Below are 13,740 nucleotides of genomic sequence, written 5' to 3'. Positions count from 1 at the left end.
TGCCACAATAATTAGGGTTTTAATATCACCACTAGTCAACTCAAAAATAAAAACCTCCAAATTTACACATTGATAAACTTAAAATTAATGATACAAATTAACAATACACTAATTTTTACAAACAATGCTAAATTAATACTAAGCTAATTAAGATTAGTGAATGGAAACCAGTGTCCATTTCCCGCCTCTGAGTGAGTACATTGTTTAAAAAACATAGCCACTGCTATATATAAGTTTCCTTATTTTGTTGGGTTCAGGACTTCATGAGTCCTGCTTACCAAGTACACTTGTATTTAAAATAAAACAAAAACAAAAACTCCCTAAATGAAGTAGTTCACTGACAGTGCCACTAGGATTTAACACTATTTTAAAACTCTCTTTCTTAGCTTTGTTCATTTTAGTAAAGTGGAATGAGAATTCTGTAAGTGCTCATCGGTCTTAAACTCAGCCTCAGCAAAGGTCTCTATGCACTTCAGCTGTTGAAACAGCCTGGGTTAATTTCCATTCACCAGAGTGCAGATAGACTCCCCATCTGTGGTCTCCAGGCACAAGAGAAATTGGGCTACTTTTAAATTTAATTTTAGCTATACAGAACTGCTAAATATCATTTAATCTGGGGCTGAGGAATGTTACTACAATTGTTTTTTTCTTATTCATGAATGTATCATTTTCAGTGTCTATTAATTTCTACTCATATTGAACAAAAGCAATTGACTATATAGAAATGTCTAGGAAATAGCAAGATATTATAGAATCAATTGAATAAAAGGATAAATCCAAATCTCTCTCTGCTCTGTGTGTATGTGTGTGTGTGTTGTGTATGCTGGCAAACCAATTAGAAATTCCTTGGTAGCAATCCTTTTCATTTCAAGCTTCCCTCAATTTTATGAAATATCACACTGGGGAGGAGGTAGTTCTTAGGCAAATAGCCTTGTCTTTGTGACTTTAGATCATAATAGACAAATCCACATTTAACAATTTCATCATAGTAGAAACTTAAAACAAATTTGAGAAAGGTAATTTTATAAATTTTCAAAATGCATTAAGCTTTAAACTTTAAATAATAAGAAAAACATTTAAAATGGATTAACAAGTAAAGCCAGAATGCACAAAATGACAGTGTATTGTGTATTTTATGCAGACTACATCTGGCTACCAACCAGTGATACTCTGTAGTACAAAATGATGTTTAGTAGCTCCTTAGCATTGTCAACCAAAATTGGTTGTTGATCTGCCTGTATAGAATATAGAATAAAATAATTTGGAAGCATGTGGTATACAGCAAGCATTTTTCCCTATCCCCTATAAAATAGTTTTTTCTTTGAAATAGAAATTTACTTTTTGCCATTTAAAACATTAAGAAGTTTCCTCTATGAGAAAATAAAAACAAAGGTCTGGAGACCTTTTACATCGTACTTTGTGGTTATATAAGATTTCTTTAAGATCCTATTTTCTTTATTTCTGCTCCCCACACCACTCTCTCCCTCTCCCTCACTTCCTAGCTTGCTCTCTCTGTCTCATTTGACAGGCAAATTTGCAGACATTGCCGCAGGATAACAACCTCGTTTGACAGTCAATTAACCGTGAATAGTCAAAGCCAAGGCAGTTTGCATTACATAAATGGAAAATTAGATTCCTTTTTCCCAAGAAACAAAACCCTCTCCTTAAGATACTGCAATAGACAACTTAGTATCAAAACTTCTAATCACGTCTTTCCCAAACCCCTTGGAGACATTTAGCAATCAGTAAAAGGTGGTTTCATTTAATTTGTATAATGTAATTTTTGTAAATGTATTATACATTTTGTGTAGAGATCATTATCATGGAGATAATATAAATGTTGGCATAGATGTCATAAAACACCTTTAATGTCTTTCTGACAGATATTAAAAGCAATAAGCTGTGATCCTTTTTAATGGAAGGTTTCTAAGAGAACATTTCAATTATTGTCATTTTATGCTTTTCCAGCCTGTTTCATTGTGTAACCTGATATATTTCTGAATTTTCTTCTGAAATATGCTCAGCAATTAATAATCTTATTGCTATTAATGTCACTGCTTTCCCATTTGTGTTTTTCTTAGTTATATCTACTAGGAATTTTTTTTATCTTTACCCTTGTACTAAATATTCAGTCTCTTGATTATGAATTTCAGTCCCTCTCTGTCATCTGACGATTCATTCCAGTAATCTCTCAGCCTACCTGATCTGTCTCTCCAAAAATCTCCTCCAGAAGCATCAGCATCCGTGATGAAAAAGCTATGCTCCTTGTTCTTATCTAGAACCAAAACAAAGGACAAAATCTACAAGTGATCAGATTGACAAATAGGATAGAAAAACATTCCAAGGGGGGAATTATGTTTATTATGCTTAAGCTTTAGAGTGGCTAATTTTAGGAGAAATAATCAGAGGTTCTAAATATTCTCCAAAAATGTGGAGAGGACAAAGGCATCTAAGAATTGCAACGTGTTTATATATTTGTGAGTGTTTAGGGGACTGACATCATTTAAATAGAAAAAAGGTATGTTGAGCTTGAGGGTGGTGGTAATATTATTTGGGAAATAGGCATATCTTGGAAACTACAGAAATGCTACTCTTCCAAATAGAAGCTATAACATTTTTTTTTTTAAACCTAAAAGTCAGTATATCAACACTCACAGTCACAGAATGGTGGTCAGTAGGAGAGTAGGGAGGCTGTATGTAAGTCTCATAGAAACGATTAAATGTAGGAAAGAAAAGTGGCGCTTCATTTTTCTTTTACCTGAAAAGGTGTTGTCATCCTTTGCAGACACAATAACTTGGTTATTTTCCTTAGTTTTCTGATTCTGTGTGGAGAAGAATTAGACACACAAATCAATGCCTGGATCAAACCATATGCTAATGTCAACAGTCAGCAGGAAGAAGCATCAATAAAAGTGACTCCATGGGGCCTCAGGAGACATCATTTTTTGATGATTATCTTCTCTGAACAGTTTCGTACATAAATATGTGCCTACATGTAGTTGTACTATCTTTTAAGAAATAACATAGATTAATTAAATGTATGCATATAATGGCCCCTGTAAATAAACACACCATGTTATTTGTCAAATTTACACTGTCTTGGGACAGATTCACTGCTCTCTACAGTCCTTGAGTGTGTTTCCTGTGCACACTTCAGTGAACACTGAATGCCAGCCATTTAACTTTGGTCTGTTAGGAGTCCCACATAGCACTTTCCAGGGGATGGAGATTGGTTTTGAAGTAGGGAGTCTTGCTGAAGCTATTCTGCCTTTTGTTTTACAAACAAAAGTTTGTAAAAGGACACATATCTTAAATCTATCTGGGCTAACCCATGACTTAGTCAAAATAAAATTGGATTCAATTTTTAAAGTCAACATAATTTCTTTTTTTTCTTTCTTTCTTTCTCTCTTTCTTTCTTTCTTTTTGTCATGGCTGGAGGAAGCTCTGAACTATACAGAAAAAAAGGGATAGGATTATTCCAATTGCTCAGTTGTGGTCTCAGTGCTTTTTTGGGGAATAGATGTGCTGAGCCAGGGCAGTGGGAATTTTTGCATTACAGGAAGGCCTACTTTGATTAAGGGATCTTTTGTAACTTCTACAAGCAGCCAACTTAAGAGGGAAAGGAGGCCCCAAAGCCTTGAAAGCCTTTATTAGAAAGAGACCAGAAACCACATTTTTATGGAGGACCACGGCAGGAAAGAAACCCTCCCGAACACATTGAATATTTCATTTCTGTGGGGAAATCTGGTGATTCATCTTTCCTGCGCATTTGTAACTGATTCCGCCTAAAGGTGCATTTAAATAATAATAATTAGCTTGAAGGAGCCTAAAGGGGATATTTACATCTTTGTAGGAGGGCTGCTCCTCCAGTGATGGATGGTGGACTGGGCTGCCTGGGCTGCTGCCGCTCGCTTTCTGGGGGGCAAGGGGCGGGGGTAGGGGCGGAGGCAGGTCGGAGCTGCTGGGGTCCCCCAGTTTTCCATCTTCTTGCAGCAGCCTGGAGTTGTTCAGGGTGAGCGGAAAAGCGCCAGAGGCGGTGGGCGCGCGCTCTCGGCTGCTCCCTTTCTCTGACAGGCCTCGACCCTGCAGAAACCGGCCGCCGCCGACTATGGGGTCCCCCAGTAACACCCCTGTCTCCCCGTCTTCCTCCTCATCTTCCTCAAGGTCTCGACCTTCCTCCTCGTCTTCCTCGCCCTCTGGGGCCTTGTGGCCCTCCACATCCACTTCCTGCTCTTCTTCCTCCTCGTCCTCGTCCTCAGAGCTGTCCTCACTTGGGTAGCTGCAGCTTGTACCCCCGGGGGACAGAAGGCCTCGGTGGTGCGACTGCAGGGCCAGCGGGGGTGGCGGCGGCGGCGGGGGCGGCGGCGGCGGGGCTGGGTGGTGGCGCTCCGAGCCCGGCTCCTCCGGCTGCGGGGGCAGCAGCAGCAGCGGCGACGGCGGCTGCGTGGGGTGGTGGTGGTGGGGGTGGGGGTGGTGATGGTGGTGGTGGTGATGGGCTGGGGCCGAGTGGGGCGCACCTGCCGACGCCCCGTGCAACTTGGCCAGGCTTTCGGCGTCGTCCTTGCCGCCTACCGGCCGGAAGGCGCTCGAATGGTGATAGCTACCGCCGCTCGTTTTGCGCCCCTCCAGAAGGTGCGGGTGGTGGGGCGCCGGCACCCGACCGACCCCTGGACCCGCCCCAGCGGACGCGGCCCCTGATCCCGGGGTGGTGCCTGGGTCTGCGGGCGGTGTGGAGCCCGCGCTGCAGTCTCCCCCGCTGCCGCCCGGGGGCGACTCGAAAAGAGCGTCGCGGGCGCTCGCGCTCCCCGCAGGAGGCGGTGGGCCGGAGCCCGGTCCGTTGGCTACCCCTGGAGGGGGCTGACCAGGTTGGGGAGCAGCCTCGGCGCTGCCCCCTGCGCCGCCGGGCTCAGCCAAGTCCAGGAAGGCCTGGCGCAGCAGGGCCGGGCTGTCCCCGAGCGCGCAGCCGAGCGCAGAAGGGGGCTGCGGTGGAGGCTGCAGGTAGGTAGGCACGGGAAGCCCACCGGGGGTCCGCGGAGGCCAGAACATGCAGAAGGGCGGGTAGAAGGCGTCCTTGCGGCCGGCTGGCCAGAAGAGCCCCGACAAGCCGGCCTTGGGAGCTGCACCCGCGCTGCCCGCGCCCGCGCCCCCAAGGGCCTCCGCCGCAGCGCCCGAGTCCTCCTTTTTGTGGCACAAGCCAAAGGCAGCTGCAGCTGCTGGGAAGGTGTACGGGTGCGGGAACAGTCCCCCGCAGCCCGGGAACTTCTGCAGCACGCCCCCGAACGAGCCCTTGCTGGGCACCGGGATGACCGGGTAGCTGCGCGGGCCTTTAGCGCCAGCTGCCCCGCCTGCCCCGGAGCCGGCGCCGACGCCGACGCCGACGCCGACGCCGGTCATACAGCCGCCCCCAGCGCCGCCCCCGCCCGCCCCGGCGCCGCCCGAGGCCGCGGCCACCGAGAGGCTAGCGGCGGCGGCGGAGAGGCTGGCGGCGGCCACGACGGCTGCTTCCTGCAGGGAGTCGTCGTCGTCGTCGAAGCGCGGCCGCTTGTGATGGGGGTGCGGGGCGCCCGCCAGCTCCGCGAGAGGGGGCGGCGGAGGGGGCGGCGGGGGCGCGCCCAGCAGGTGCGGGCCCAGCAGGCCCCCGCCTCCGGCCACCGCGGCTGCAGCTGCCACCGCCGCGGCTTTCACCGAGCTGAGAGGGTGGCAGGCCGGGTGCGTGCCGGGCTGGGGCAGCGCGCGCTTGCGGCTGCCGCCGTTGAACATGGCTTTCACGTCCTCCCAGGCGAACACGAGCTCGTCCTGTGGGCTCTTGTCGGTGAGCTTGAGATGACGGCGCCACGAGTTGAAGTTGGCTGCGTCTGGCTGCGTATACTTGGCGTCAGGCGTGCGGTGGGAGTGGAAAATAAACTTGTTGGGCGAGAAGTACATGTTGCAGTAGCTGCATTTGATGCACTTGGCTCGAGAGCTGTTGTAGCGCGCAGGGATGAAGCTGCCACGGCAGCCCCAGGCGCACTCGTGAGACACGTCGAAGGCGAAATTGTCGGGCAGCTTGGGAGGCCTGTTCTCTCCCAGGAACGATTTGCACAGACGCTCAGCTTCTCGCTTCGTGATCATTCCGCAGCGGCGTGAGGAGATGGGCATGGCCCCGGCCCGACGCAGGATTTCTAGCTGCACCGGCGTGCACTGCACGCACGTGATGCCCAGCGCCACGCGGCGGTTGTGGATCTCGTTGTAGCTGAAGTTCTTGAGGAGAGTGTTGGAGATTTGCGCCAGGCACAGGCGCTCCTGCCCGTCGATCACCAACGACACGATGGGAATGCCATAGAGGATCACCTGGCCCACCTGATTGGGTTTGAGGTTGGCGTGGCCTGACCGCGGCTGGCTCAGCGCGTCGGGCTGGAAGGCACTCGACGGCGACGCCAACAGAATGTCGTTGGGTCCTGGCAACGGGCTGGAAGCCATCTCCACCAAGGAACTTCGGGATGAGCCCTTCGGGTTGGCCTTGGAGACTGCAAAGGAAAGGAGACAGCGCTGAATTGAGGCTTTTTATTCCAAAACAGAGGGGTGGGGCTAGCCACTAACTGAAAGATTACAATAATTTTCTTGCTTTGGTTGAGATGATTATTACTGGACAAATGACCAAGTTTCTGTTGCAATAAAGTCATCTGTTAATTTCTTTTAAGGTCTCCCCTTTAGAAAGTACAGCTAGGTGGAGACAGCAATTTTTCTTCTAAACATTCAAAGTAAATTCACTGTATATGCATATATATATATATATATATATATTAGCCATTTCCTAAGAAACTCAGAACCTCATCCAGGGTTTATGGAAGCAGTTGAAATAAAATGAGGTAACCATAGAAATGTAGTAATGACAGTTGTATCTAATACAGATTATAAAGTTATGGAAAACTAGGGGTTAGCCCTTAAAATCCAAATTTAAAGAGAGAGTAAACCACTCACATTTGCTTGAAAATGAATTGATTTGGGTTAAAAAAAAAAACCCAAACCTTTTAAAAAATGATTTTCGTGGTATCTGTGGTTTCCTTGGGGAAATGCACCATTGGTTAAACACAGCTCATTAAAGCAAAACGAAATCCCTTCCCGCCCATCTTTGCTTGCTATTAGACATTTTGTTACAATGATTAGAGTGTTTTTTAAAGTGGAGAAATGTATAAAGCCACATATATAACTACCAAAACAAGGTGTTTCAATTTCGGTTTTTCAAAAACCCGTTTGTTGTGGTTCCAGATTGGTAATTCAAATAGATGAAGTTGAAGACTTGTAAAAATTTAAAAACTATTCTTCTGTCTTCTTTATGACAAGGAGTACATAAATGCAGACAAGTGTGTTAAGTTAATAAATAGTGCAAAGAAACAATTCTTGGTGATCTCTATGGTGGACTTTAAAATGCAAATTCAGTTTCATGTGAAGCAATATCCCTTATCTATGTCTATGGCTCCGAATCTTTATAGGAGGAAAGATGTCTCACAGTAAGGAGACTGAATCCCTGAAGTAGATAATTGTGTAAACATTGAAATCAGAACCTTGTGGCTGAATCTACCATAAAATTTCTAATTTCATCTTGGGCCAATAGTGTCCTATTGGATAACAGGGAATACCCCGGAAATTGAAATATATAGAAAACAAAACCTGAGTGACAATGCTGGCAAGTTAAATCAAGCTAAATGATACATTCCCTAAGAAAAGTGACCTTTCCACAGTGATTTGTCCAGCAATTAGGCCAAAACACTTTGCTCTGGAAAATCACCAGTGCACATGACATAGCCATGGCTCTTGACAAAGTATACTGAATTGTGTAACTACTGCAGTTTCAAAGGAGATGGTATCCTACCCCCTCACCCACATTGCCATGCCTGTCCTTCTTTGGGCCCCTATGACATCTATACCCCCACCTTTGACCTGCAGCCCTGGGGATCCTCAGCTCTCATTACACCCTGTGGCCTCCTGGAAGGCCAAACAAACCTTGTCACCTCGAAGAGTGAGTGGGGAGCCTGGCTTTTCACTTTGGATGGATTAGAGACTATTTCTGGGGAAGCGGGGAGCATTAAACAGCAGTTCAAGACAGTGATACTTAAGCCTAACACACCAGCCCTAGCTTCACCAGATGGCTCTTCAATGTTTATTTCCCTCCCAAATAAAACTCCCATTATCTCAATAAGACTATGGGAAAACTTGAATTCTCGAGCCCCAGAAACGCAAGCAGTGGACTGGTGCAAGTGAGGCTGGCTCCGTGGTGGGGACCAAGCTCCTTAACCGCCGCCCATGGGCCCAGCAGCAGTGTCTCCTCCAGGTGTCCTCCGCTTTCACCCAAGCCCTCCCAGAAACTCCCATCAGAGCAGAGACGCGAATAAGAAGGTTCAAATTGGGGGAATCTTCCAAGCGATAAAAGGATAAACAGACAATTAAAAGTTAGTTGAACTGAGACAGAAAGCTCACAAGTCAGTGTGACCTCCAATTTAATTCTCTGGCCTCCCAAACCCCACAACCCCAAAGTTCACGTGGTCCCTAAAACTAACGTGGAAAATTCCATAGCTGTGGTACTCAAATAGCTACCAGCTGTGTGCCGGATCAGGGCCGGCGGGTTCTAGCAGTACCTGGTAACCCCTAGACGTCTTTAGGCGCGTGGCTGCCGGCCCATCTTCCGAGGGCGCTCGGAGGCGAAGCATCCAACCGGGTCCTCGAATCCAGCGGGCGGGACTCCGGTGGGTTGCGCTCGAAGATCCGGGCGCTGATGGGAGCTAATGGCGCTAGAACCCCAGCGTGGGTACAGGGAGGACCTGAATTGCGGAGGCGAGGTGTCTCCTGGACCGCAGAAAGTGCGGGTGCACGGAAACCCGTGGCAGAGAGCCCCAAGTGGAGCGCAGTCTGACAGAGCCTTTCTCTGTCTCTGAACTCGTGTCGGACCGAGGGGACGCCACCCAGCGGGCAGGATGACGTCATCGTCTCCCTGACACTCCACATTAAAGGGGCTGGCATGTTACAGGGAGGGAGGGGGAGCAGAAGCGAGAGCGACCAACATAGAGATCGGTTCTCAGCGTACAGGAAAGCTACTACCTAATCAACCCGCAACTGACAACTCCCAGCCCGGGAGTAAAAGGGCTGGATCCACAAATCTGATTGAGGTGTGGAAAGCTGAATAGTTTTCGTGCATCCCAGGAATCTAAATACTGGAGAGCCTGGATTCTAGGAAAATTCCTCCAAATTAACCAGTGCAATGTTTCTTTTTGTCCCCTTCTCATTTATCTGAGCCACAGCCCTCGTGAATGATTCCTCTGGTACAGACTGTAAACCAGTAGGCTCTGTGTCTCCGAAGACAGTATCCATAGTCTAGAAAGTAGATTGGTTTCAGCGCCTTGTACAAAACACTGAGAAACAAAAAAAAGGGAGAGAAGTTCCCACAAAGGGTGCCCCATCTGAAACTTGGAAAGAAGCACAAAAAGTGTTCCTACTTTTTTTGTCCTTTTAAGAAAAATAGACAGTTTCTGTGGCAGTCTATTTTAAAATGTATGCAGTTGGGTGAGGGCACTAGAGTGTACATTTGTTCATTTCTTCATTTAAAATAGTTCTTTAACCCATTTTGTAAGATCTATGCAGGCCACCTCAGCACTAGAAAAAAGTGGTGATAGGGTAGGTAATCAAGGTGGTTCCTAGCCCTGATTAGCCCTTGAACAAGTTGTCAGTGCCCCTGGAGAAGTTAATTTCCTAGAGAATCATGAAAGAGGGAGCAAGGATGAGAAAAGATCATTCCCTATAGTTTCCCTAAATGAGCACATCCTAGGGTATTAATGAAGTATGGAATATTATCTCCAAATGGATTGGCTCTTAAGAGTCAAAAAATTTATCAGAAAGAAAGGAGGTTATTATTTGGAGAACATTCTAAGGAGGATACCTGCTGCAGATAGGGGTGGATGTAGGGGAAACATTTTGTTTTTCCTTTACTATCACAGTTGAACTTTTAATTGCTGTCCTGTGAAACACAGGCATCAGATTGGAAAGTCACACTGTGGAGATGAGGGAGCAACCTTCACTAAGCCCAAGGACCAACCATTCTGGGTCATAACATCAATAGTACACAACTATAAACTCAAGAGTAAATATGTGAGATCATAACCCTTTATTAGAGGTTAATAAAATCAAGGAAACGGCTGAATGTGAGGGGCTTGTTGTTGCTCAAGATTTGCAGCTTTTAAAAATTAATATTGTGAAAACAGTTTCAGAGCCAGGCAAATTATAATATTTGTTTCGGCAGACAGTTCATACAATTTTTCACTTATCTCCTGTTTACTAAAAGCATTAAGAGATTCAAATCAATCCATTATTCCCTCCCCAATCCCTAAAAAGAAGAAAAACTCTGTCTTCCTGTCTACTGAGCCCATTCAGCTAGAGTACCATTGTTATTCTCAAGCCCCTTGTCTAGGAAAAATGAAGACTGCACACTCTTAAAGTTTCCAGGACCAACCCAAGTTCTTTCTCCTCCCCTGCCTTCTGTTTAACATCAGGGTCTCCCACAAAGTGAGTTAAGGCTTGCTCACTGTTCCCATGCCTGGGCAGCTAAAAAGAAATCTTAAGCCCAGTGGAAAAAAAGTTTGAAAGTGGGGCAAATTTTAAGTTTGAAAATGGGGAGAAATGAGAAATACTGTCCCTTAATAACATAACAGAGGAATATGCCTGAGTGCTGCTGCAGTAGGAGCATTGTGGAAGTATTCACATTTTATTGCAAAGTTCCTGAAAGGCTTCTCTTCTTCTACAAGATACGTATCTTTTTTTTTTTAAAGCTTCTTCAAAAATATTTTTCTTTGCAAAGAAAAATGAGTGGAATATTTACCTTCTCTCCCAATCTCAGGTTACTCTGAGGAGTGTGAACCCACAGCTGGGTGGGGGTATCATCTCCTTACCTAATTCTTTACACACAAGTATTTCCACAGACCTTCAGTGCTTACTGCATATGAGCCTGTAATTTTATTTTAATACCAAAAAACATTTCCCTAGAGAAAGAAATGTGTAGCATGAGGTTAGTTTTACACAAATGATTCCAAGAATAGTGCAGTGTATATTTCCCCAAGGAATCTGAAGAGCATCTTTGAAAGGTCAGGTGAATTGTATTTTTGGAAATTGAAGGTGGAGAGAATATTAGTCCAAAACAGACTCTGTACTTCCGGAGAATCCTTGTCTTGCTATCTGACCTGGAATGTGGAATTATAATTTTGAGTCCACAAGCAGTTTTCTGCTGCCCACCATCTCTGATCTTTTGCTTTCTCTTCAGTTTGAGTAACACTCCTGCTGCTCTGTCGTGGGGTATTTGTCAGTCCCTTCCTTGGCCCCTGGCCCCTGGTCCCTGGCAGGCTTAGGGGGAGGTGGCCATCCGTGTCGGAGGAGGCTATGCTGGGCCGAGTTAATCAATGCTTTCCTATTCGGGCTGACATACATTTTACACGTTGGAACTCTCCTCAGCCGGCTAATTGATTCAAATTGTTTCATTGGTTAAACTGGTGTCACCCTTTTGTATGATCTATCACCGTAAGAAGAAGAGCATTTCCATTCCCATCTCCGTTCTGGGCGGCTGCGGTTTACCCGGGCCGAGGACAGGTAAAGGAACCTAGACGCTGGACCCAAAGGAAAACCACAAATCGAGCCAGCTCCCTAGCAACTGGAAAGGCGACGCCTGGATACAAGTGCACGCGGCTGGCCGCGGTAGCGCGGGTAGAGGTTTATAGCTCAGGCTGTTAATAATTTGTTTAAAGCAGTTCACACTACCCGAGGCCAGGACCCCCTTGTGGAACCCCCTTATTTCTGAGAGGGTTGTGGTGGAGCCGGTTGGTATGAGGCCAGGGCCAAAGCTGAGGAAGGAGCTGTCCGCAGTGCTGACACAATTCATCGCATAGCAGATCACGGAAGAAGCTTCCTATCCTGTAATAACCATTAGAACTGTAGATTCGACTTCGGGCTTGGCATGGCCAGGTATACTACTTAAAAGACAGGCAAGTCTTTTACAGAGAATCACATCACCTCTTCTCTCACACTTGATGAATCGAAAGACTGAGAAGAGAAATCTAGCCTGTCTCCAGCTCCACATCTTTCCTTTAATTGACAGCAAGAAAGATAAAGGCCTTAATATAACTTAATTACAGCCAGAGACACATGTATTGTTCCTTCTCCCCAGATCCAGCTTGCTTCTGAGGACTTCATTACAGTTACAGGTCAAAGAATCACCAGTTATTCCTCTCTCCCATTTCCTTTCACCCTATTCTCACTTTTGACATTGGTATTTCTCCTGGTAAGTGCCCCAGGCATTTGCATCCTGCAAGATATGGGCTCCTTTTTATTCCCAGGTCTTCAAAAAGAGGCCCAAATGTTCAAGAAGGAAACAGAAAGGGTAGCATGAAAGATCTTAGAATCTCAGAAAGTACAGGGTATTTGGAGTCAAATGATTGTTTACACATTTCTTTGCAACCACTTACAAACTATGGAATTTTGTCTAGGCACCCAGTCTTAAACTTCAGTATCTTTCTCTGCAAAATGAAGAGATTGATATCTAGCCCACAGAGACATGATGAGTAATAGCTTATCTATAAAGTGTTTGGCACACAGTACCTGGTAAAGGTGGATTTAAAAGTACTTTCTTTGGACGATAAGAGACAAGATCTGGGCCTGCTACATGTTAAATGTTACAAGATTTTCTATAACGCCACAATAAAAGCTATCAAAGGTATTTTAGCTTAGTGGTAATCAAAAAAGGGAACCAAGTTCTTTGGAAGGACATACTTCTTTTCATTGAAAATTTATCCTGCCACTAATTGATCTAGTGTTTGTTTCACATACAGTTGTCAAGACCCCAAGTAGTGTTGCTTAACCCATTTTAAGTAACTTGAAAATAAAAATTACAATAATGGCCACACTGATAACAGTTGCTCATAACTGTCAGCCCTCACTTTCTACAGCCTTTGGTTTTTGCTCCATTGTTCCAGCTAGAGTTACAAAAAGCAAACCAAGGATCAGAAGCAAACCAAGCACTCATCTATGATGGAAATCATAGAAGAGATGAGAAAGGCTTCTGAGAATTTCAGAGCAGACTCAATCTTTGAATCTTCTGTAAGATGTACAAACAAGGACCATTTTTGTTTTGCTGGGGCCAGTGCTACCTGCAAGAAGTACAATGATAGCACAAATCTCAAACTGAAAATAAAATCAAGGAAGGGAAAGGAAGGAAAAGTGAGCACATTTTGTTTGACTTGTATGCCTGCCCCTGTAATCCTTTTGCACCTGTGACCTGGAAGTCAAATCCTTTTTACACTTCAAACAAACGCCTCTCTAAGAAATAGAAATGGTAGGAGGAGGAGTCAAGACTTATTTTCCCTTAATCAGAAGAAACATTCTTCTAAGAAAATTTGCATTTGAGTAAGTGGCAGAGAATGTTCCCAGTTTATCAGTTAACAGAGATTAGTGTCTTATTGGAACATTTACTATTAAACTTCTTTTTTAAAACAGAGAAGTCACATTTCTTCATCAGTCCTCACAAACCTATAAATACAGCAAGTGTGTATGCATGTAGTTTATATAAAGTAATAAAATTCAGAAAAAAACAAGAGTTAGTGTACTTGTCATTTAGCAAATATTAATTGATCAATATAAAATTCAAAGGGACACAAAATGCTCAAAGATATACATAAACCAATGGATGCATGCTGAATTGCATGCTGTCTTGGAACATACTCTCAAATA

The 13,740-nt window shown here is 45.2% G+C and overlaps 1 protein-coding gene across 1 annotated transcript in view; it reads right to left on the bottom strand.

Annotated features, from left to right (window-relative positions):
• The window catches only part of Skor2 (SKI family transcriptional corepressor 2), a 39,960-nt gene extending 33,460 nt beyond the window's left edge, over positions 1-6,500 (bottom strand). Inside the window, exons 1-3 of the mRNA XM_063232127.1 lie at positions 3,844-6,500; positions 2,759-2,822; positions 2,201-2,275 (exon numbers count right to left, since the gene is read on the bottom strand). Coding sequence (XP_063088197.1) covers positions 2,201-2,275; positions 2,759-2,822; positions 3,844-6,459 — 2,755 coding nt within the window. The 5' untranslated portion in view covers positions 6,460-6,500. The remainder of the gene's footprint in view (positions 1-2,200; positions 2,276-2,758; positions 2,823-3,843) is intronic.
• Between the last annotated feature and the right edge of the window lie 7,240 nt (positions 6,501-13,740).

Source organism: Cavia porcellus, unplaced genomic scaffold, assembly GCF_034190915.1.
Source record: "Cavia porcellus strain 051 isolate PalLab524CR breed Dunkin Hartley unplaced genomic scaffold, mCavPor4.1 scaffold_20, whole genome shotgun sequence".
NCBI lineage: Eukaryota > Metazoa > Chordata > Mammalia > Rodentia > Caviidae > Cavia > Cavia porcellus.
Note: the sequence above shows the minus strand (reverse complement) of the source record. Positions and strands in the feature narration are given on the sequence as shown.